Below are 21,320 nucleotides of genomic sequence, written 5' to 3' on the forward strand. Positions count from 1 at the left end.
CTGTCTGATCTCGTTACCCCATGAGACAAAGGACAATGAGTGTAGGGCTCCAGCCTGCCCGCCCATGGGGGCCTGCCCCCAACTCCCACCTGGGCTGCCATACTCGCCCCGCTGGGTCAGAGTGCTTGTCTGGGGCTCTGCGCTCTCTGCCTATGAAGTTTCGCCTGCCTGGCACTGGCAGGAGAGACGGGCTGGTCTAGCTCTCAGGGACAGTGGTCCTGGGCTCTGGCCTGGCTCGCCAGAGCCCGGGAGCGGGAGTCTAGGACCCAAGCTCCGCTGCTGAGGAAGGAGCCCCTCTGCTTTCTTCGGTCTTTATTCCTCATGTGGGTCTCCCAGAGCCCTGGGAGTGTGGCTGTGCACTGGGGTGGGTTTCTGTCTCCGGACTTGAGTGCGTCTAACAAGCCCTACATCCCAGCATTTCCGAGATTTCAAAAGAATAAAGTGCAGAGAACCGTAGCGACAGGATTCCTACTGATCTCGATTATTACACACATCTTTTGTACTATTACTGAGTTACCTCAATTACAAAATGTAACCATTTTTCACAGCAGGAGAAAACAGACTGGGAATTAGAGAGCAGGGGTCTGAGATGATTCCACCACCTATTAGCTGTGTCACCTGGGGAGGCCCCTGTCCCTCTCTGTCTCTACCAAATGAGGAGGTTAGCTGAGGTCTGTAGGTTTCCAGCTGTGTCCTGGGAAATCCCTAGGGCAGGACTGCTGAGGGCACAGCACTGGGATGTAGGGAGAGGCAGGGAGGGCAGGGGTACCTCCCAAGGGGTCTCTGGATGGCCAGAGCCATCACACTTTATTCTAGGTCTCTGGCTTCTAAGGTTTCATTTGAAGAAAAGGGTCCTGCCTGAAGATACTGGTATCCCTGCCCTCAGTCCCAGCCCCAGACTTCTGTGGTTCCAGGATCCAAGCAGGGAGACCAATGAGCCAGAGGGTGGCACTAACTCCAAACCTGTGTAACAAGAAAATTGGCAATGGCCTTTCTTGGCAATGGTGGGGGCCACTCAAAGGAACTTGTCCTTACTTCCAAGTTTCGGAGGCCCAGCAAGAGTGGAGAGGCCGTCAGGTAAAGGAGAATGGCTTTGCGGAGAGGGATAGTCCTGGGAGCGAACACTGACTGGCAGATGAGATCTGTGTATGTCTGCGACTCCTTCCTGGGCTTCTGAATGTGGAAGGGAAAGTGTGCAGCCTTCTGATGTGGAGGGTGGTGGGCAGGCAGGATGGGCCCCCCAGGAAGGAACAGTCAGAGGGAGGATGCTTCTACCAGACTGACCCAGAGCCTGCCACGAAGACGGCCTGGTGGATGAAGAGCCAGTGGTTTACAACTGTCTCTGGTAGGCAGGCAAGAACTGGTGTTTCGTGCAACTTGTCCCGGTCCTGTTCTAGACTGCACATCGCACTTAAATGTGATGCCATAATGTAAATGTGATGATGATAATATTTAGCCACTTTTAGTACTTCCCAATTTTATAGGAAAAAGAAAAGTGCTATTTGAGTGGAATGGACCTGTTTTCCTTTTTGGAGCCTGTTGGCCTGGGCTGCAAGCCCATGCCCAGGCACCACCTAGTGGCAGGTACTCAAATTGCAAGCACGCTACCTGGGCGCTTGGCACCTTTGGGGGTGAGCTCTGCCTGCTGGCCCTCTTCGGAGGCCTCAGAAGCTTCCTGCGCAGCTCAGCTGCCTATTTTCCTCCTAACTCAGGCCACTCCAACATCCCTAGTTCTGCATCAGATAGATGTTAGAGAAATGAATGTGAAAATTCAGTTCTGCCATAGAAAGGGCCTCAACTGCCTCTGAGTTGGAGGGAACCGGAGCCCCGCCAGGCACTAGCCAGGCAGGCTTTCCCCTCCAGCCTCACTGCTCTGAACGCCACAGGAGGACTGGCTCTAGGGGGTGGCACAGGAGCCAGTGGGACTCAACTTACACCCTCGTGCCTTTCTTCCAGGCAGCCTGGGCTCTCCTTCAAGTACCACGTGGCTGGGAGAGGGCTGATGTTCCGGATCTGGATGGAGCTGGAGGCCGTCTGCCCCAGGCGTAGCAGGCCAAACTGAAGGGCTGAGAGGCTGATGACAAGCACAGGCCCCTGAGACACCCAGAGGGCCCTGTCACTGGGCCGGCTGGGAATGGGCTCTGTGCCCTACCCCTGCCAGCCCCACCAGTAGCACCTTAAAGGCTGCCTCGATGTGTAATACCACTGGAGAGGTAGAGCCTTCGATTTCACACAGCAGATCCTGGCCTGTCGGCCCGGGGACACCCCCTATAAAGTTCAACTTGAACTCCTTGGGCTCGCTGGGCTCTGGTGGGGAACAGGGAGAGGAGAGAAAGGAGCAGGGGCAGCTCCCTGCTGTGCCTTCTTGTCCATCACACCCCCTGCTGCAGCAGGCCCTGCCCGCAAGGGACACCATGACCTCACGAGGGCCTCTTCCTCAGCCAGCCCAGCAGCCTCGCACCCTGCACACACACACACACCACCCACATTACCTATGGTCCCTGTGCAGGGCTCCACTTCAATGATGTGGCAGTCGCTGATCTTACCCCATGTGTATTTGATGGGCGACTTGCTGTTGTTCCACATCTGAAAGACACACCCCAGTCTGGGCTCCCGAAGTACATTACTCTTGCAAAAATCTGTGGGACTAGGGGATTGGGGGACTGGGGGACTCACTAAAGATCCTCTTGACAGCCTCCTGGCCAATTCCTGGCCACCCAGTGGCACCAACCCACACTGCAGGGTTTGTGGGCACCGGATCCTGCCCAAGACCCATGAACACAGGGAAGGGTCCACAGCCCTATGTTCAGAGGGTGCGGGGAAGCTGATAAATGACAGACATGTTGGCCCAGCATCTGTACAAACCAAGGTGGGTTCAGAGGCAGGGGCCCTGGGATCAGCTTTGTTCTCTATGCAAGAGCCACCATGGTCCATCTCTCCAGCCACATCCCCCCCACACTTGTGCCCCAGTTTAGCACCATCTCGGCCAGCCTAGGCTGGGAGAGACAATGACCTACCTTAAAATCTTTCTTCACATTTATGCCAATGTAGTTTTCCCCAGGGATGATGAGGGCATATGGTTCTAAGAGAACCTGGAAAGGTTCTACTGAGCCTTTCACCTCGATTTCCAGGACGGTCATGTCATTCACAGAATATGAGGGGTCCAGGTTTTCCAATTCCAAACTGAACACAAACCCACCATAAATTAGGAGCCCAAAGCCCAGAGCATCATCCTGCAGTTCACTCTACATATCCCTTTGTCCCTTACCTTTGGTTTTGTGAAAAGAAAGCACCCCTACCCAGCTCCCAAGCCCCCTAAGATCAGAGGCAGCAGCCAGAGCCCAAAACACTGAGGAAAGCCTGTGGCTATGACAGCCAGCACCCGCCCTGCTGCCTGAGGACCACCCTGCAGCAGCACCCAGCCTGGGTCTCCACACGAGGCTGACTACACACCCACCTGAGAGTCTGTAGAGGGATGAGCTGGTAGCAATGCCCACCTTCCTGCATTAGTCATCATCACCCAGGGCACCCACCTGGCTGCCTGGTGGAGCAGCGAGCCTGGGCGTGGCTCCAAAGGTCCAGGGGCCTACAGCTCTCCCAGTGAGCCCAGTGAGCTGTTCCCTCATGCAGAGCCCACTCCAGGCCCTGGTGCCAGGGCGAGGCTGTAGGGCTCCTGTGGGTGGCCATGTGGCTCACTCACTCCTTCCCACTGCCTCCCAGTGTCCTCCTCCAGGCCCAGGCCCAGCTCACCTCATGAGCTGTGGGACTTCCTCTAGCACCAGCTGGAGCACACTGTGGAAATCCCTCATCTGCAGGCAAACACAGCCACCTGAAAACACACTGCACGCCAGCCAGGCTGCCAGCCAGGGCCAAAGCCATGCCGGGGCTCCCTCTTCCCCGCAGCCTCACTGCCAGAAACACCTTCTGGGAACAGTGCTGGTTCCTGTCTCCCCACCCAGGGAAGGAGGGTGGTCCCCAGGACATGTGCCATGACTCAGGGGGACTGCCCATCACAGCTGGGCCTGCGGGGTGCAGAGGAAAGGCTCTGCAGGCCCCACATCACACTGGCTGCCTGAGGGAGGGCAGACCCACTCTTCCTGCCAAAGGTCCCCAGCACCCTGTCCTGCCAGCTCACTCCCATGCCCGCACACACAGGGCTTTGCACTGCAGTGGGCCGCACCAGCCTCAGCCTTGGGACCCTGCACCTCCCTCTCTCAGGGCTGAGGAAATGTGCACACGGGGTGTGGGGTCAGGGCCTGGCAGAGGGCTTTGTCCTGCCTGCTGAGCCTGCCCTCAAGACCCTCATTTAAGAGCCAGCCTAGGCAGGGTGCTGGGACTTCAGCAGGCTCGGCTGTGGCTTCAGGATCACCAAGGAACACAGATGGAGGAGGGGCAAGTATCAGGACTAAGCACGCGTGACTGCCAAGATGGCACCACTTTACCTCATGAGGAGAAAAGCTGAGGATGAACTCATTGTCCGTGTGCGGGTTGAGAAGCCCCTTCTCGGGCAGGATGGAGAAGGCCGTCTCCCTGTCAGGGCAGCACTTGATGCTGTCCATGCTGTAGGCCTCTCCGGACATAAGCTTCATGATCTGCCAGTGGAAGGGCAGCTCCACGTGCCTGTGGGGGCACGCCAGACAGTGGGCAGCAGATCCAAGGCCATGCCCCAATTCTGCCAGAGTGAGTCCTCAACCCCAGCTTAGCCTAGCCCTGTGTCTAGAAAGGACCCAGGAACAGGCCAGCCTTCAGGCTCCTCCCATGGAGAAGCCTGGGGGAGCCTGGGTTAGGGAGAGCACATGGGTCAGGGGTGCAGGCTGGGCACCACCTAAGGGCACCCTTCTCCCCACTCACAGAGGCTGGAGGTTAACACCATAGCAACTCGGGGGAAATAGTAACATGAGGAATCGTGCACTGATCAGTAACCCTAAGGGTCTAGGCAGTCCCCTGGCAGACACCAGGAAAATGTTCTGCAGGGTCTCCTACACATGGATTTTCCAAGGTTTGCCACACTGACCCCACTGCCCTCCACCTCCAGCTATGGCCTCTCAGCACAGCTCTGTCCAGAAAGATATGTGCCCCTGGCTGCCAACAAGAGCAGTGACAACTCCGTGGTTGAGGCTGCCATGCTGCTGATGGCAGCATCAGGGGTATGACAGAAGCCTGTGTGAGATCTGTGGTCACCAGGAAAGCCAGTCAGGAGGCTCCTAAGCTCTGTCTGGTGTAACAGCAGTGCTGGGAGATGGTCAGGAGCTAGATGGCAGCAAGAACTGAGCCCAGAGGCCATCATCTGTCTGACCTTGGGACTTGGATAGCTTGCCCAGCTTTCTGCAGTGAAGGAAAACAGTCCATGCCACTCCGTCCCATAGGACAGCGCTAGCTCCACATGTGGTTAATGAGTACTTAAAATGTGGCTAGTGCCACTGAGGAAGTGTTTCATTTTGCTTAATTTTAATTTCAATTTAAATAGCCCCATGTGGCCAGTGGCTACCAGGATGGATAATGCAAATCAGAATCCTTCCATTCTGCCCAGATTCCTCCTGGGTTCTTGGAAGGAAACTCCTGCCCCACTGGGAACTCAGGGCCAGGTGAGGAAGGAGAAAGGATGTGTGTCAGAGGCACTCACACACAGGGTCACTCACGCAACATTTCTAATAATCAGCTGCTTCCTAGCCGTGGACTGAAGGTTTTCAGGCTCAAAGCATATGAAGTGCTGGGCTCTTAAGTCTGTGAACTCTCCAGGCTCCGGCTGACTTTTTTCACCAGAAATATAGATCAGATCCAAAGCAACCAGCTGCCCAATTCCTGTCGAGGTAGGGCCACGAAGTTTCACTAGAGCTGAAATCAGGACTCTGTGGCCACTGTCACCGGACCCAGGTCCCCATTCACATGTAATGCAGGGAGCCTCCACATGCAGGTGGCCTTGATCATGACCCCCGGAAGTCCATGCAAGAGGGGAACAGGGGGTACAGACACACAGAGTCATATCCCCACACCTTTATAGACCAAAAGAAGGTGATTCTGATGACTTATCACATAGCAGGCACTCAATTAGTATTTGCTGAATGACACTGGGTGGGTGGGTAGATGAATGGGTGGTGTAGGGGATGGATGGATGGATAGATGGTTGATGGATGATGGATGGATAGATGGGTGGGTGATAGATGGTAATGGATTGATGGGTGGATGGATGGAAGGATGATGGATGGACATACAATGGGTGGATAATGGATAGAAGGAACAAGGGTATCTTAGGGAAATTAGGCAGGATAATCCTTCTAACTCTACAGAAATCTAGGGGTACCGCTGGTTGTTCATGTGTGAGTCACTGGCAATTCCCCAAAGGAGATCAAGGTGAGTTTCAAAGTGAAATGATAAAAGATATCACCCAAGTTTCCATCTATCTCTCATAAGAAGGCTCCTTGGGACTGTCCTCAAGGCCACACCAGCTTGGGTCTCCAAGGTCTGACCACAGCAAGAGGCCCAAAACCAGACCCCAGTGCCTGAAGGCTGTGGCATGCGCTCAGTGTGCCCCCTAACACAGAGTGGCTGCAGCTGCTCCACATCAACACCAGCACAGCAGTTTCTGGAGCTGGGGTGGCCTCTCCCGCCCCTGGGAGCGCACACAAAGCCTACCTGTGGTCACCAACTCCTGTATCTGGCAGTTGTCGCACACAATGATGAAGGTCTGCTCAGCCTTTTCTAGGCTTGTTGGGAGGAACAAGACCTGGGGGACAGATGCACTGCCCTGTTACCTCCCATTAAAGGGCTTCCACCCACTTCCATCCTTCTCTTCTCACACACACCCCTCCCTTTGCTCCTCACTTTTCGCTCCCCTCTCCTCCCAACCCACCGTGCACCTAAGGCCAGGGGTCTCAGCTGAGGCTCCACCCCAGTGTAATGCAGGGATACAAACAGAAAGTCCACAGAGACTGAAATACAAAAATGGCTTTTAGATGATAACATGGTCACCTCATAAATGATAAAAGAAATGTAAACAAAAACCACCCAGAACATTTTTTCACTCTTCATACTGGCAAAGAGCAGAAAGTTAGCCATCCTAAATGTAATGGTATGGCATCTCAGTTTTCCCCAAAGTAGCCTAGTGGGCAGCATGGGGTTTGGCTGGATGAGAGAGAGGGGTGCAGGTGCTATAAGGCTGGTCGAGAGCTGGTAAGTGCCAAAACCAGGTAATGAGTAATGGGTGGTCATTAAACTTCTATTTTTTGTAGATATTTAAAATGTCCATTATAAGTTTTTTTTTTAAGTTTTGTAACACACTGAATTGGCAAGGGTGGGAGGAAACAGGCGCCCTCTCCTATTGTTGTTAGAAGTATAAATTGGTACAATCCACACGGTGGGAATTTTGGCAACATGTGTCACAATTATGCGAGCAGAGACCCCAGAGTCAGCAAATCCACTTCAAGGACTATATCCTGCAGGTGTAGACTCATACTTGGGCACAGGAACGTGTGTATGTGTTATTCACTGGCATAGCCGAAGGCAAACAAAATTTTTGCGTCTGTCAGTCCCACACAGCTGACCTAAACTTTGGTTCCTTCATACAGTGGGAACACTATGCAATGGTGAAAAACATGAGACTGATCTCTAAGATATAATAGTGAATGGAAACGACATAGTACAGAATGGAGTACCGAGTGGGCACCTACTGGTGGGCAGGACAGGTGGAAGTAGAGGGGAGAAGAGATGAGCAGCTGCTCATTTAGGCAATGCTGTATCTCTGGAAGGATGCTCGGAAACCTGTAAGCTTGTGGCCTCTGGGAGGCTGACAAACTGGGGTGAAAGGGAACATTTCACTGTTTATCTATTTGCATCTTTTGGATGTTCAGTCACGTGAATTTATTTCTTACTTGGAAATATGAAGGGATGTTAAAACAAACTCCAATCAATCAATAAACCAAATACCCAAGGAATACCAAGGGAAAAAACCTCCCTTTGACTCCCCACAGACCCCCAGAGACTCCTGCTGCTACCCTCCTCCTTTCCTTGGGGCTCACAGGAGGATGGAATGAGGGTGAGGTCCCACTGGTCAGGGGGGACTGACCAACTGCCGAAATCCACCACATGGTGCTGACAAGGCCTGTGCTAGCTCGGCCCTCAGCAGCAGACGCAGGCTGATAAAGCCCCACTGTGGCCCTGAATTGGTCTCGTCCCAACCCAGAGAGCCAGGTTCTTATCAGGAATCAGAGAAGCATAGACATGAACAAGACAGCATCACTTCAAGGTTCCAGAACAAGACTCCACCAGGCCCTCGAGGCTGGAAAGTGGTTCATAAAGCCTTTATACCTTGGCAGAGAAGCTTACGGCAGTGGTCCCCAAACTTCATGGCACACCAGAGTCACCTGGGGAGCTTTAAAAATCCTACACCCAGGCCACACCCCAGGCCAACTAACTCAAAAACTCAGAGCTGGAACCCAGGCCTTGGTGAGTTTGCAAGTTTCTCAGGGGATGGCAATGGGCAGCTGAGTTTGAGAACCTGTGGTTCTTGGCTCTCTCTACCTGATGACATGGTCAAATCCCCCTCTCCAGAACCAGGCAACTTTTACTCTTGAACATCAGTGCCTCCCTCAGCAGGCTAGTGAGGAAGCCATGCATGCTTGCAGCAGCCTACACCCAGCCATGAAAGCAGAGTCAGACCCCTGCAGCAGGGAGGGCGAAGGTGTGCAGCGACAGGCAGGAAGACGGCACCATTCCTTACAGGCTCTTCTGGGGACCAGTGAGTAGGTGCAGTGAGCTGAAGAGCCCGCTGAAAGGGGCCAGCCATGACACCAGAAGCCCACAGCCAGGAGGTCAGATTCTGGGAGCTTCTACAGAAGTTCAGAATAAGGCCTAGGAAGGCAGGCCTTGCTGACTCTATAACCAAGGATGAAACAGGAAAGAGAGCACAAAGCCACCACTATCATCAGGTGCTAGCTTTGGTGTGGGGAGCAGTGGGGGTGTTGTCCCAGACAGATTGAACAACCAAGGGAAGATCCTGGAGGTGGCTTAGATGTGGCTAATGGTGTGGTGTGGACAAGTGATGCACAGGGGTCATGATGGAAATGCTAGGCTTTCTGCACTTGCTTTATGAGAAAGGCCCTAAGATGGTCAAATGGTGTCACCCCACAGAATGCAAGCACACACTCCTACACAGAGACCACTAAGGGTGGGACCTGGAGTGGGGGTGGATATGTGGCTCACAAAAACATAGATGCAAATGAAATCATGCAGGCAGTTGAAGAAATAGCCATAACTAATCCTAAGAAGGAGGAAATATATGCCAATGTCTCATCACCTACCTCTACAAATATGGCCTGCCCTGGAGCCAGCTCAAACACTGAAGGCAGGATTCCAAAGGGAGGTTGCTCAACAAAGCCAACAGTTGCGACAGCCTTAAAGAAAAGCAGATTACATAAGTGTGGAAGAATTGGTAAAATTCAATGCTCAGATTACAAACTTCTCTCCTGCAAACATCCACTCTGTGATTTGCAGGCTCTGAAGGCTCAAGCAGTCCCCTGTCGATGAAGAAACTGAGGTCATTCATTCAGTGACTTGGCCTCCACTAGGCACCCGCTGAGCTTGACTCTGAAGATGAGTGAGTCACAGAGCATCCCTAAGGGCTGACTGCTGGAGGGACGGACAAGGACAAGTGCTTCAGCCACAAGGCAGGAGGTCTCACCCAGGAGGTGGACTCCCAAAGCATGGTCCTTTCCCTCCGACAGCACCTGGGCGCTTGGTGCCAGCTATGTGTCTGCCTCCCTCCAGACCCACCACTGGCTATCAGCTCCTGAGTCAAGGTCAGCAGAGCTGCAGGGCTGGAGCCCATGCCATACCACTGAGCATGCCGGGGGCATGAACCCACACCCACAGGACCTGGTATGTAATAGAAGTGAGTTATGTGTGTCTTGGAACACATGGTCCTCTGGAGCAGAGACAAGGGTACAGAGATACCTCTGCTATAAGAAAAACAACCAGGTCTGAGTGTGGTGATGGATGGCGTCAGGCTGAGCTGCCCTAGGGAAGGCCAAGCTGCGCAAGTGGGAGAGTGTGCATTCCAGGCCTGCTCCCCAGCTCACACGGCAAGTCCAGCCCAGGGCTGTACCACTTCCAATTTTTCAAAGGGACTGGAGAGGCAGATTTTTATGTGAAATCTCCCTCTTTTTAAATGTTGGCTCAAAAAATGTTTCCAAGCACTGTGCCCAGTGAGTATGCACACTCAATTCAGCCAAAGAGCTGCTGATTTGTAGCCACCGACATGTTCAAACATTTGCTACAATAATGACTGGGTGACAAATGCACTGCCAGGTGGGTCAGGCCTTGAGGGACCAGTGAGGTGGTACAGTCTGCCCAGAGCCACACAGGAATTGTGGTATCAGAAGAACCACAGTGCTTGTCTCCCCACACACTGAGTCTCACTTGGAGTGTGCCAGTTGAAGGGAGGCTACACCATTCTTTGTTTTTGCGTGTTTTCCATCATAGGAGCCTGCTGGCAAGTTCCTCATGGGGGTGTTTGTTTTGGTGGACTTGCTCTTTCTCCAGGCAGCAATCTGCGATCACTCACCCTGAAGCTGGGTGGTGGCCAGCTCTTTTCAGGCATGATGCAGAACCTGCCGCGACTGAAGCCCACATTTTTGCAGACAAATCGGGTCATCTTCATTCCCCCAATGAGGCAGTAGCCGCAGTCCAACACTGGCGACACTGCAGCCACAGGAAAAACACAAGGGGAGTAACATGGCTCTCTGAATAGGCCCTACTGCCACTTTGTTCCTGAACTCCAGCCAGACCTCAGAGCAGCTGTGGTCCCGCACCCGAGCAGAGAGGACGACCCCTGGTCTTGCCCAGTAGCAGTGCCATAGGGCTCCATGCACTCCTTGCTGGAGCAACAGGAGTCAGTGCCCGCTGTGGACTCAGGCTGCCACCCAGCATGGCCCTGGGGGTTGTAGGCAGTCCCAGCTTCCAGCCTGTGCCCAGCTGAAGAGGCCCAGTCAAAGCCAGCTGAGCCAAAGAAGCCACCCACACAGCAGAGGTGGCTCCGCTGAGGACTCCAGGCCCCTTCCCTTGCCTCAGTGTGGCACAGGCCACTCAGGGCTGTCCACGAGCCTGCTAAGCCTGTGCTAGGGTTCACTAGGCAACCTGGCCACCTCTCCTGATTGCATAACCCAGCATCAGCCTCTGCTGGGGAGCGGGGCAGTCGGGGCTGACGATGGGAGGCTGCACAGAAGCTTCTACCCAAGAAGACAAGCTGTGTGCTGCCATGAAGGGGTCCTGAGAGCAGGCAGTCCTTACAGGGACCCCCAGCCCCAACTGAATGCCGGGGGAGGCACAGCACACACTCACATGTCAGCACTGGGGGTGGCCTCCGGGCCTTCAGGGGGATCAGGAGCGTGTGGGCTGACTGGGTCTCCACTGAAATAAAGTCATCAAAATCCCCCAGGCAGTCGGGAAAAAACTGGACAATGTACTGGCAGGTCATCCCAGGAGCCACCATCCCACCTCTTCCTGGGAACATCCCTGTGCACAACAGAAGCAATCAGTGAGGATCCGGGGACCAGCCAGATGCCAGGGCTTGGGCTCTGGTCTACAGACAGCAACCAGAGGCCACAGTGCAGACTGGCTTTATGAGTCAGTGTCCTCTGGGCTGAGGCTGTGCTGAGGGCGGACCCACCAGGATACATGAAGGGGGCAGGCTGTGAGTGCAAGGGCTCCAGGTAAAAATGCCAGGCCTGGCCAAGGGGCGAGGCAGTGACATGGTCCATCTGGAAGGCTTAGGTGGGGCCATGCCTGGTCCTAAGGCTTGGAATGTATTCTGTGGGCAGCAGAGAGCCATCTGAGTTTTCTGAGCAGGGGGACATGGTCTGGGTTGTTCTTGAGAAAAACCCTGAGTCATGAAAGTGGGAAGGTTGACTGGGAGACAGCAATGAGCTAAGAGGAATAAGGACAGCCTAACAGGGCAGTGACAGCCTGAGGGTGGGATGGCAGGACCGGGGCCTGGAGGAGGCGGCCCGAGACTCAGTGTGGCACAGGCCTCACTGGGAGGAAGAGCATGAGGGCTCCTGGGGACTGCTAAGGGAGCCGTGGGCCTCAGCTCAGGACCCAGGCAGGAGTCAGCTGGGGGCCAGCTGGGCCTGGAAACATGTCATTCTGTGGACCACTGCCACACTGAGCTCACCCAGTCCCAGAGAGAAGTATGGAGTAGTTGGCGGGAGGACTCGCAGGTAGCGGCTCGTCGAGGTGGTGTTCTGCAGTGAGATTACCATCTGCAGGAGTAAACGTCAACAGTAACAAGTATGGAGGAGGGCCCCAAAAGGCCTGGGGTTTACTAAGCAAATGGGAAGGGGTGGGGCAGGTGCAGTGAGCAAGCAGGCCACATGTTGATAACTGCCGTGCTGGGTGATGGGCACACAGCGTTTCATCTCTAGGTAGTCTATCTACTTCTGTTTGGTTTTGGAAAAAGTAAACTACCAGGTAGACTTGAACATGGAAGTAGATCTAAGCTGTTCTTCATACTGTTTACAATGATAGCTATTATTGATTGAGCATCTGCTATGTGCCTCCCGAATTCAGTGACCAGGAAAGGTGGGAACTATCTCTATTTTACTCTGAAGAGCCCGAAGCTCAAAGAGGCTCCTTAGGCGGTACCAGTGTTGAGACTTGAGACCCATATGTCTGGTCCCGAAGTTCTGCCCAGCTCACCACTTACTACTGTTCCCTCCCAACATAGCTGGGGCAACCCCTCCCCAGGGGCCCCCTTAGGGGCCGCTATGGGCACCTGAGTGCCAGGGTTCTACTGGGCACCTCTCCAACACTCCAGGCATCCAGGCCTTATCACACACTGCCTGCTTTTCTCCCTCCCTTAGCTGGGAGGCCTGGAACTTATACTGCTAACCTGCCAGCACAGGGCTTAGCACAGAAGAGGGACTCAGGGTATGTACAGTTTTTTACTCCTATTTTGTGAAATATTACACTGGAAAAAAACATATAAATTAGAACATGGCAAAGCCATGCTCATGAAAGTAAGCTTATGAAAGAAAACATTAAAAATAAAGATGAAGCCCCACCCTAGCCCTACCTGATAACAGCTCCATAAATATGAAGCATGTGTTCACACTCTTATCCATAAGCATGAATTCCTGAAGTGACATTTAAGTCCATTTTGGGCCAGCATAACATATACCAATCCATGTGCGAATCAGGCGCAAGCGTGGAGACCCATCCTACGGCTTGATTTCCATCCCTCTGTTATTAAGGATGACGAACATCTTCTCATGTGTTTATTTGGTATTTGGGTTTCCTCTTGTGTGAGTTTTCTGTTCACAGCTTTTTACCATTTGTTACTTGGTCTTTTTCTTATTGATTTATATGAGTTCTTTCTAAATTCAGGGTACTAATTCTTTATAAAGTATATGTTACAAACATCTCCAAGTTGATAACTTTTATTACCTTTCGATATATAGTTTCTAAACATTTTAATATAAAATGTATCAGCCTTTTGTGGTTTGTACTTCAGTTTCAAGATCTTTCTATATCTCCTGTTTTCTTTTGAAAATTTTGCTTGACATCTTCGCTGGGAAGTATTTTGTTTAGGATACGGAGTGAAGTAGGGACTCAATTATTTTCTATGCAGCAAGGACACCTAACATGGTTTGGTCTCTTCAGGGCTGCACATGTGCTTGGAGCAGCCCTAGCGACAGCACGTGCTGCTCCTTCAATCAGGCTGCTGTTCTCTAGTTGACACATGCTGTCACTACAGATGGAAGTGTTCGTGAGAGCAGCTGCCCCCATCTGCGGAGGCATGCCTCAGAACAGCCTTGTTCCCAGCCACAAACATGGCACCTCTGGCCAAAAAAAGGCAGGAGCCAACGGTTCTATGACTTCTGAGGGGTGTCCCCCAAGACGGAAGGATCAGCTGCCCTTGATGGGCATCAGCTCAATGCCACATCCTCATACTGGCTCTTCCTCCTTGCACCCCCTTTCCTCACTCCTCCCTGGAGTTATAGATGATGGCAAATAGTCTCACATCATCTCAGAATCTTCAGACTCTGCTTATGGGGAATGCAGGCTGTGACAGACGGCATTTGCTGGGTGCAGTGTTATATATGATTCAGCGAGACAGTTATAATGTTCAATTCTTATATATCCTTACTGATTCGTCTGTGTACCTGCTTTTTAAATTTTTGAGAGAAAAATGTTAAAATCTCCAACATTTGTTTTTATATCTCTTTTTTCTTCTAGTCTTATAAAATTTTGCTGATATATCTTGAGGTTAATTTCATTAGAGTATATAGAACCACGAGATGCTCTATGTTCATCTTATATTTTCTCTGCCTCAGCCCTAGAATCAACTAGTTCTCCAAGGCACCCTTGGTTCCTTGTACAGGAGATCAGTACCGACAAACCAAGATCTGGACACTGGGTGTGCTGACCGCTACTAGGGTGTCACTGTTCCCAGCCCTCTCAGCGGGCGGAGTGGAGGCCGACACGAGCGCACTACTGCTGCTGGCACATACACCTCTGTCCTTGCATCTGTCCGTCTGTGTACATGTCTAATACACACATATGCACATTTTGAAACCATGAAGCCATATTTATACCTCAAACTACAATATAGCACCATAGAGTTTATTCTAGTATTCCCTGTTTCCTTCATAACTTCTTTCTCCAATGGTGTAAAACCTAATTCTCATTCATATATTTTTTAATTTAAAAGGTTCCATCAATATCAATACAAGTTTATGAAAAAAAATGATACCCACAAGTCCTTCCCTAAAATGTACTAATTATGTGTGCACTATGGGTGGTTTGTCTAGCCAAATGTACTCAGTTTTACACAGTCATAATTGCTAGGTTATACTTTATAATATTATTTTATATATACTTCTCATATTTAAACATTTTCCATGTTTAATAACATTCTACAGGAATAAATACCTTATTAATCCATTTGTGAGCTGTCATTCACTAACTTACCAAAACCCCTTGGGAAATCACTCACACACACACACACACACACACACACACACACACGCATGCATATAGTAACAAAGGGCACCTTTCGTTTGTTCTTGATTCACCTCACTGGGGTAGGCAAGGTTGAGAGGTAGGTACCCATTCAAGAATTCATGTGATTCAGTCCACATATATTTACTGAGGACCTACTGTATGCCAAGCATTGCTAGAAAAACGGTAACACAAACCTGGAAATAATTCTTGCCCTTGTCAGGCTTACAGTCTAGTGGGAAAGATAAGTATAAAAGTGTGTCCCCAAATAGCAAACGGTACAAAAAGAGGCTGCCATAGGGTCATTTAACCCAGTCAGGCAAAGTCAGGTTGATTTCCCAGAGAAACGACAAGCAAGCAGGACGAAAGGGATGAGCAGCAGGCAACTAGCCCAGTGGGGAGAGAACGCCCCACGGCAGCCTCTCCACCTCACCTGTGGGCCGCCACAGGGGCACCTGTGAGTCTTGCACATAAAGGTCTGTCACGTGGCAGCTCTCCTTCGGCCCCAATCCGCTCCCCAACTGAAATTATCTTAGCTTCCCTTCTCTGAGTCTTGGCCAGCTCTAACCATCCCTGAAATGTGGTGACCAGACACAGATGTACAGGGGAGAATGTCTAACTGTTAGGGTCAAGGAGCAAACAAGATGCTTGCTTTAGCATCTGGCATCCAGGGCTGACATATTTGTCTGCTTTTGCCACAGGTGGCTGAGAGTCCTGAAGAATCATGGATTTGCAAGTGCCTTTACCGTCGGCACCAGGCCTAGTTGCCTGTGCACCTTGTGAGCAGAGCTGGTGACTGCTGAGCTTGGTGTTGATCTGACCTAAATGGCGGGAAGCATCAGGCAGGGAGCTGGGAAGGGGGATGGGGCAGGTCTCCACACCGTGCTCTTGGAGGAGACACTGGGTATACTGTTAAGTAGAACAAGTAACGTGCAGAGACCAGTAAAAGGAAGGGGGGGGTCAAAGATACCTACATATTTACTTATGACCCCAAAAGAAACAATGGAAGAACTCAAACTGGTTGAAAAATAGTTAACCTGTAGGGGTAAGGGGTGTATAAGCAAGAAGGCCAAGAAGAGAAGTTTGAGGGGCAGTTTTTCCTTAAATAGAAAATCACAGTTAATAAATGCAAGAGTAACAAAATTAGAAATCACTATCTGGTAACCCCTATTTTTTTTTTTTAATGGAACTAGGCAACAATCATCTCAGGCTACTAAAGCCATTAAGTGAAAGGCTGCTAAGAATTCATAAGTGACTACCCAGGCTGGCTCAAAACACCTGAAGCCATTTGTTACCAATAATGGGAAAAGCAGAGAGCACATTTCTCCTGAGGGGATGCAGCAGAAATACAGGTCACCACCAAACTAGTATCCATGCCAAAAAGAGAGAGAGAGAGAAAAAAAAAAAAATTGAACACTAATCTAATCAGATGAAAATATGAAGGATAAAGGAACACATTTAATGTCAGCACAATAATGTAACTGACAAATCCAGGATGTAGGACATTGCAGTTTCTTCAACAAATAAATGATATTTTTAAAAAGCAGGGGATGGAGGAGTTCTTATCAACTAAAGGAGAAATAAGAGATCAATTTTAACCAAATGTAATGTATGAATTCTGATTCAAAGAAAGCAATTGTAAATTGCCTCTTTTTTTTTTTAACAAATGGAGGAAAATCAGACAAGGATGGATACTGATATTAATGAATCATTGCTAATATTTCTGGGTGTGATAATGGTTATTTTTTTGAAACCCTGATCCATTAGATACCCTTCCTGACACATTAACTGAAGGCTGCCAGGCTGCCTCGGCTTTCCATTAGAACACTCCAGTGTGAGCGTGTGCACACAGACGCATGCACAGAGCCGGGGGGGTAACTGATGGAACCAGATTTAAAGCTGGGTGACTCTGGAAGCCAGGGGAAGGGCACTCAGGGCTTCATTACGGTCTTTTCCCTACTGTCGTGCATAGTTTTAAAATTCCACAACAAAGACTTTAAAAAATCAAGGAAGCTGATGGAGTGTGATCTGTAAAGAAACAAGATTTTTACCTCATAAACGGATCCAATTTCATAGTCTGTGAAAAGTCCGACTGATGGCTTAGCTAGAAACACTGGAGTGTCAGCACAACTGAAGGGGCAAAAGAAGGAGAGAAAGGCCGTTAGCACTGTGCCTGTGATGAAATATTATGGAATGACACATCCATGTAAAATAGACATCCAAGCCATCAAAGACATGTAAGATATGTCATCTGTTGAGTTTCAATGCTGCTGTGAAAGCAGGTTACCAAGTAATTTTACAGCATGACCTGAATCTCTGTGATGATATGTAGCTTATATTTGATTTTCATTATGCACAGGAAAAATTTTGGAAGCTTGAACATCAATATGTTAACTGGGTTGTTTAAACAGGTGCTGTTTTTCTTTGCAAATATTAGTCTTCTAATTTTTCTTAAGAAAAAGATATTATTTGCTTAATAAAAGAAGTTAACAGTTTTAAGTCCATTAAAACTGTGAACCCATGAGGGAATTAATCCCCTGTGTAAAGACAGTTACTGAACTATAGTCAGGTGCACTCTCTTTAAGACAAAACCCCACAATTTATACTATTTGTAATTAATCAAATTTTAAACATTTCTATGTTTAAGTTCATATTCCAAGACATAGGAGTTCAAAGGAAGGAGCACATGGCTGTAGAGACTCCCCCTCCTTGGCCCAGATTGTTCAGACATAAACAAACACCAACACTAGCCCCTATTCCTCAAGACCCTGGCAGGTGAGAAAAGCACAAACCCAGGCCTCTGGGATGTCCAAAGGCCATGTCTGCAGGTAGCTCTGAAGCCCCACTCTGTTTTAATACTGACACCCTCCCTCCACCCCCGAGTCTATGATCTTCCATAAGCCAGACCAGACCCAATACCTTCTGGGTTTTACTCTGAAAGGTCAGATTTTTCTAAGAACATGAGTCAGGGAAGGACACACCTCTGTCCCAGCTCTCCCCTCTGTACTTCTCCCATGAGTCCTGGCTTCTTTAGAGGGAAGAGAAGAGACCTGCCTCCGTGTGGAGTGTTAGGAGGGAAAAACCGAGGGTTTTTGAGGAAGTGGTTCCGACCCTCCATCCTGGCAAGCAGAAGTCGCTCCAGCTCTCTCTGTGGCACACGTAAGTGGTTCATCCAGCTTTTATTCTTTGGTGGACTTGCTTTCTTTGAAACATAAAAAATATATAGAGTCAATACTAGGCAGAGGGATGCAGTGGACATCTTGGCCAGCTGCATGGCCCAAGCTCCCAGTGCTAACTCTCTTCTGGGCTTGCTGTGGTGCCTGGGACTCCCGACCCTATCACAGCCCTGCCCCCACTGCCCCACACGCCCCTGTGCACAGGCTTCATTAGTGACCTTGACAGCTTCTCTGGCCTCGGGTTTGGCCTTAGAGGGCGACCCGCACGCCAGGCTGTCCATGGTGTGATCTGACTCATCCTCAAGCTTAGTGAGCGCTCTCCTGCAGGAAGCTTCCTGCTTCTTGGTCAGCTCCCGCCTCAGGATGGAGCGCCTCTCCGAACTGAATGTTGGTCTTGACAATCCAGGGACGGAGAGGCCTACGGCACCAAGGAAACAGACTGAGTTCCACAGAGGAAGGGGATATATCTACGATGACTAAATAAAACCACCAAAGTCACAGCTTGATGCTTTCTCAACTTTCACGTTTCCTGCACTAGATGTAATTGCTCTTAAGCACATAAATGACTCCTGGAACTTGTTCTATGCACTCAAGACTCAGCACTGGGTGTTAAAATATTTGTCCAGTTGTCGAACATGGTCAAAGAGCATGAGCAGGCATGTTCACATACACATACACATACACTAACCCCATGTGTGAACATGCTTCTTAAAAAAGCTCACACACCCAGCGCCTGGTGAAAGGGGTAAGATACAACCCCCGGCCTGGCGGGACATGAGCACACCTCCCCCCAGCTCCCAGCGGGAGGGAGAGGGAGCCCAGGACTGCTAAACACCCAGCCCCAGCCACCTGCACCAGAGCGCAGACACAGTGCATGCGTGGAGGGCTGGAAAATAGGGAAATACGGCAGCAAGACCTCTGAGCGGGTTCCGAAGCTGATGCCCCTGTGACAAAGAAAAGCGAGTGCTTTTTGAAAGTCTTAAAGGGACAGGGACTTAACAGCTAGACGGAAACAACACAGGTCACAGCCCAGTGGCTGGAAATTACAGGGAAAACCGGGCACACTAACCCCTTGGCAACAGCTCTGAGAACCCTCATGGAGGTAAACAGCCAAACAGCCCCCCGCCCCGCCGTCCATTACCCCTCCGGGCGCTGCAAAAGCAGAGAAACAGCCTAAGGTAAACCACGCCCACAGAAAGGGAAATTCTTCCACTCCGGCCGGCAAGACACAAAGACCCAGCCTACATGCAATTACCCAAAACAAGCCACTAGGGGTCGCAGTTGTCCCAGTAAAGAAAGGCCAGTAGCAAGTGAAAAGTTTGGCCCTCCCAGCTGACAGTCAATAGCACCTGTCAACGTGAAAAGGCAAAAAAATATCATCCAGACAAGACTAACCCAGACAGCTTTGGCATCTGCTACATCTTCCCCTGAGAAGGAACCTGGGGAGATAGATTTAACCAGTCTTCCTGAAATAGAATTCAAAACAAAAGTCATAACCATGCTGATGGACTTGCAGAGAAATATGCAAGAACTAAGGAAGGAGAATACACAAATAAAACAAGCTCAGGAAGCACTTCAAAACAGAATGGACGAGATGCAAGAGACCATTAATGGACTAGAAAACAGAGAACAGGAACGCAGAGAAGCTGATGCAGAGAGAGATAAAAGGATCTCCAGGAATGAAAGAATTTTAAGAGAGCTGAGTGATCAATATAAAAGAAATAATATAAGAATCATAGGCATTCCAGAAGAAGTAGAGAGAGAAAAGGGGATAGAAAATGTCTTTGAAGAAATAATTGCCGAAAACTTCCCCAAACTAGGGGAAGAAATGGCCTCTCAGACCACAGAGGTACACAGAACTCCCATGACAAGGGATCCAAGGAGGGCAACACCAAGACACATAATAATTAAAATGGCAAAGATCAAAGACAAGGACAAAGTATTAAAGGCAGCCAGAGAGAAAAAAAAGGTAACCTACAAAGGAAAACCCATCAGGCTATCATCAGACTTCTCAACAGAAACCCTACAGGCCAGAAGAGAATGGTATGATATACTTAATGCAATGAAACAGAAGGGCCTCGAACCAAGACTACTGTATCCAGCACGAATATCATTTAAATATGAAGGAGGGATTAAACAATTCCCAGACAAGCAAAAGTTGAGGGAATTTGCCTACCACAAACCACCTCTACAGGGCATCCTACAGGGACTGCTCTAGATGAGAGCACTCCTAAAAGGAGCACAGAACAAAACACCCAACATATGAAGAAGGGAGGAGGAGGAATAAGAAGGGAGAGAAATAAAGAATCATCAGACTGTGTTTATAATAGCTCAACAAGTGAGTTAAGTTAGACAGTAAGATAGTAAAGAAGCTAATCCCGAACCTCTGGTAACCACAAACTTAAAGCCTGCAATGGCAGTAAGTTCACACCTTTCAATAATCACCCTAAATGTAAATGGACTGAATGCACCAATCAAAAGACACAGGGTAATAGAATGGATAAAAAAGCAAGATCCATCCATATGCTGCTTACAAGAGACTCATCTCAAACCCAAAGACATGCACAGACTTAAAGTCAAGGGATGGAAAAAGATATTTCATGCAAACAACAGAGAGAAGAAAGCAGGTGTTGCAATTGTGGTATCAGACAAAACAGACTTCAAAATAAAGAAAGTAACAAAAGACAAAGAAGGAGATTACATAATGATAAAGGGCTCAGTCCAACAAGAGGATATAACCATTATAAATATATATGCACCCAATACAGGAGCACCAACATACCTGAAACAAATACTAACAGAACTAAAGGAGGAAATAGAATGCAATGCATTCATTCTAGGAGACTTCAACAAACCACTCACTCCAAAGGACAGATCCACCAGACAGAAAATAAGTAAGGACACAGAGGCACTGAAAAAACATAGAACAGATGGACCTAATAGACATCTACAGAACTCTACATCCAAAAGCAACAGGATACACATTCTTCTCAAGTGCACATGGAACATTCTCCAGAATAGACCACGTACTAGGCCACAAAAAGAGCCTCAGAAAATTCCAAAAGATTGAAATCCTACCAACCAACTTTTCAGACCACAAAGGCATAAAACTAGAAATAAACTGTACAAAGAAAGCAAAGAGGCTCACAA

At 49.7% G+C, this 21,320-nt stretch overlaps 1 protein-coding gene across 17 annotated transcripts in view; it reads right to left on the reverse strand.

The window, feature by feature from the left end:
- DLEC1 (DLEC1 cilia and flagella associated protein) overlaps window positions 1-21,320 on the reverse strand; it is a 67,917-nt gene that overhangs the window by 24,952 nt on the left and 21,645 nt on the right. For all 17 annotated transcript variants that reach the window (XR_005032041.2, XM_036921622.2, XM_036921621.2 and 14 more), the window contains exons 4-18: window positions 18,389-18,588; window positions 17,976-18,196; window positions 17,046-17,124; window positions 12,167-12,254; window positions 11,335-11,508; window positions 10,559-10,695; window positions 9,297-9,389; window positions 6,634-6,724; window positions 5,640-5,802; window positions 4,443-4,620; window positions 3,751-3,809; window positions 3,018-3,183; window positions 2,493-2,586; window positions 2,177-2,307; window positions 1,936-2,094 (exon numbers count right to left, since the gene is read on the reverse strand). Coding sequence is in view for 16 of the 17 variants with exons in the window: in XM_036921622.2 (XP_036777517.2) it covers window positions 1,936-2,094; window positions 2,177-2,307; window positions 2,493-2,586; window positions 3,018-3,183; window positions 3,751-3,809; window positions 4,443-4,620; window positions 5,640-5,802; window positions 6,634-6,724; window positions 9,297-9,389; window positions 10,559-10,695; window positions 11,335-11,508; window positions 12,167-12,254; window positions 17,046-17,124; window positions 17,976-18,196; window positions 18,389-18,588 (2,033 nt within the window). In the remaining variant the exon portion in view is untranslated. The remainder of the gene's footprint in view (window positions 1-1,935; window positions 2,095-2,176; window positions 2,308-2,492; window positions 2,587-3,017; window positions 3,184-3,750; window positions 3,810-4,442; window positions 4,621-5,639; window positions 5,803-6,633; window positions 6,725-9,296; window positions 9,390-10,558; window positions 10,696-11,334; window positions 11,509-12,166; window positions 12,255-17,045; window positions 17,125-17,975; window positions 18,197-18,388; window positions 18,589-21,320) is intronic.

Source organism: Manis pentadactyla, chromosome 14 (genome assembly GCF_030020395.1).
Source record: "Manis pentadactyla isolate mManPen7 chromosome 14, mManPen7.hap1, whole genome shotgun sequence".
Classification (NCBI taxonomy): Eukaryota; Metazoa; Chordata; class Mammalia; order Pholidota; family Manidae; genus Manis; species Manis pentadactyla.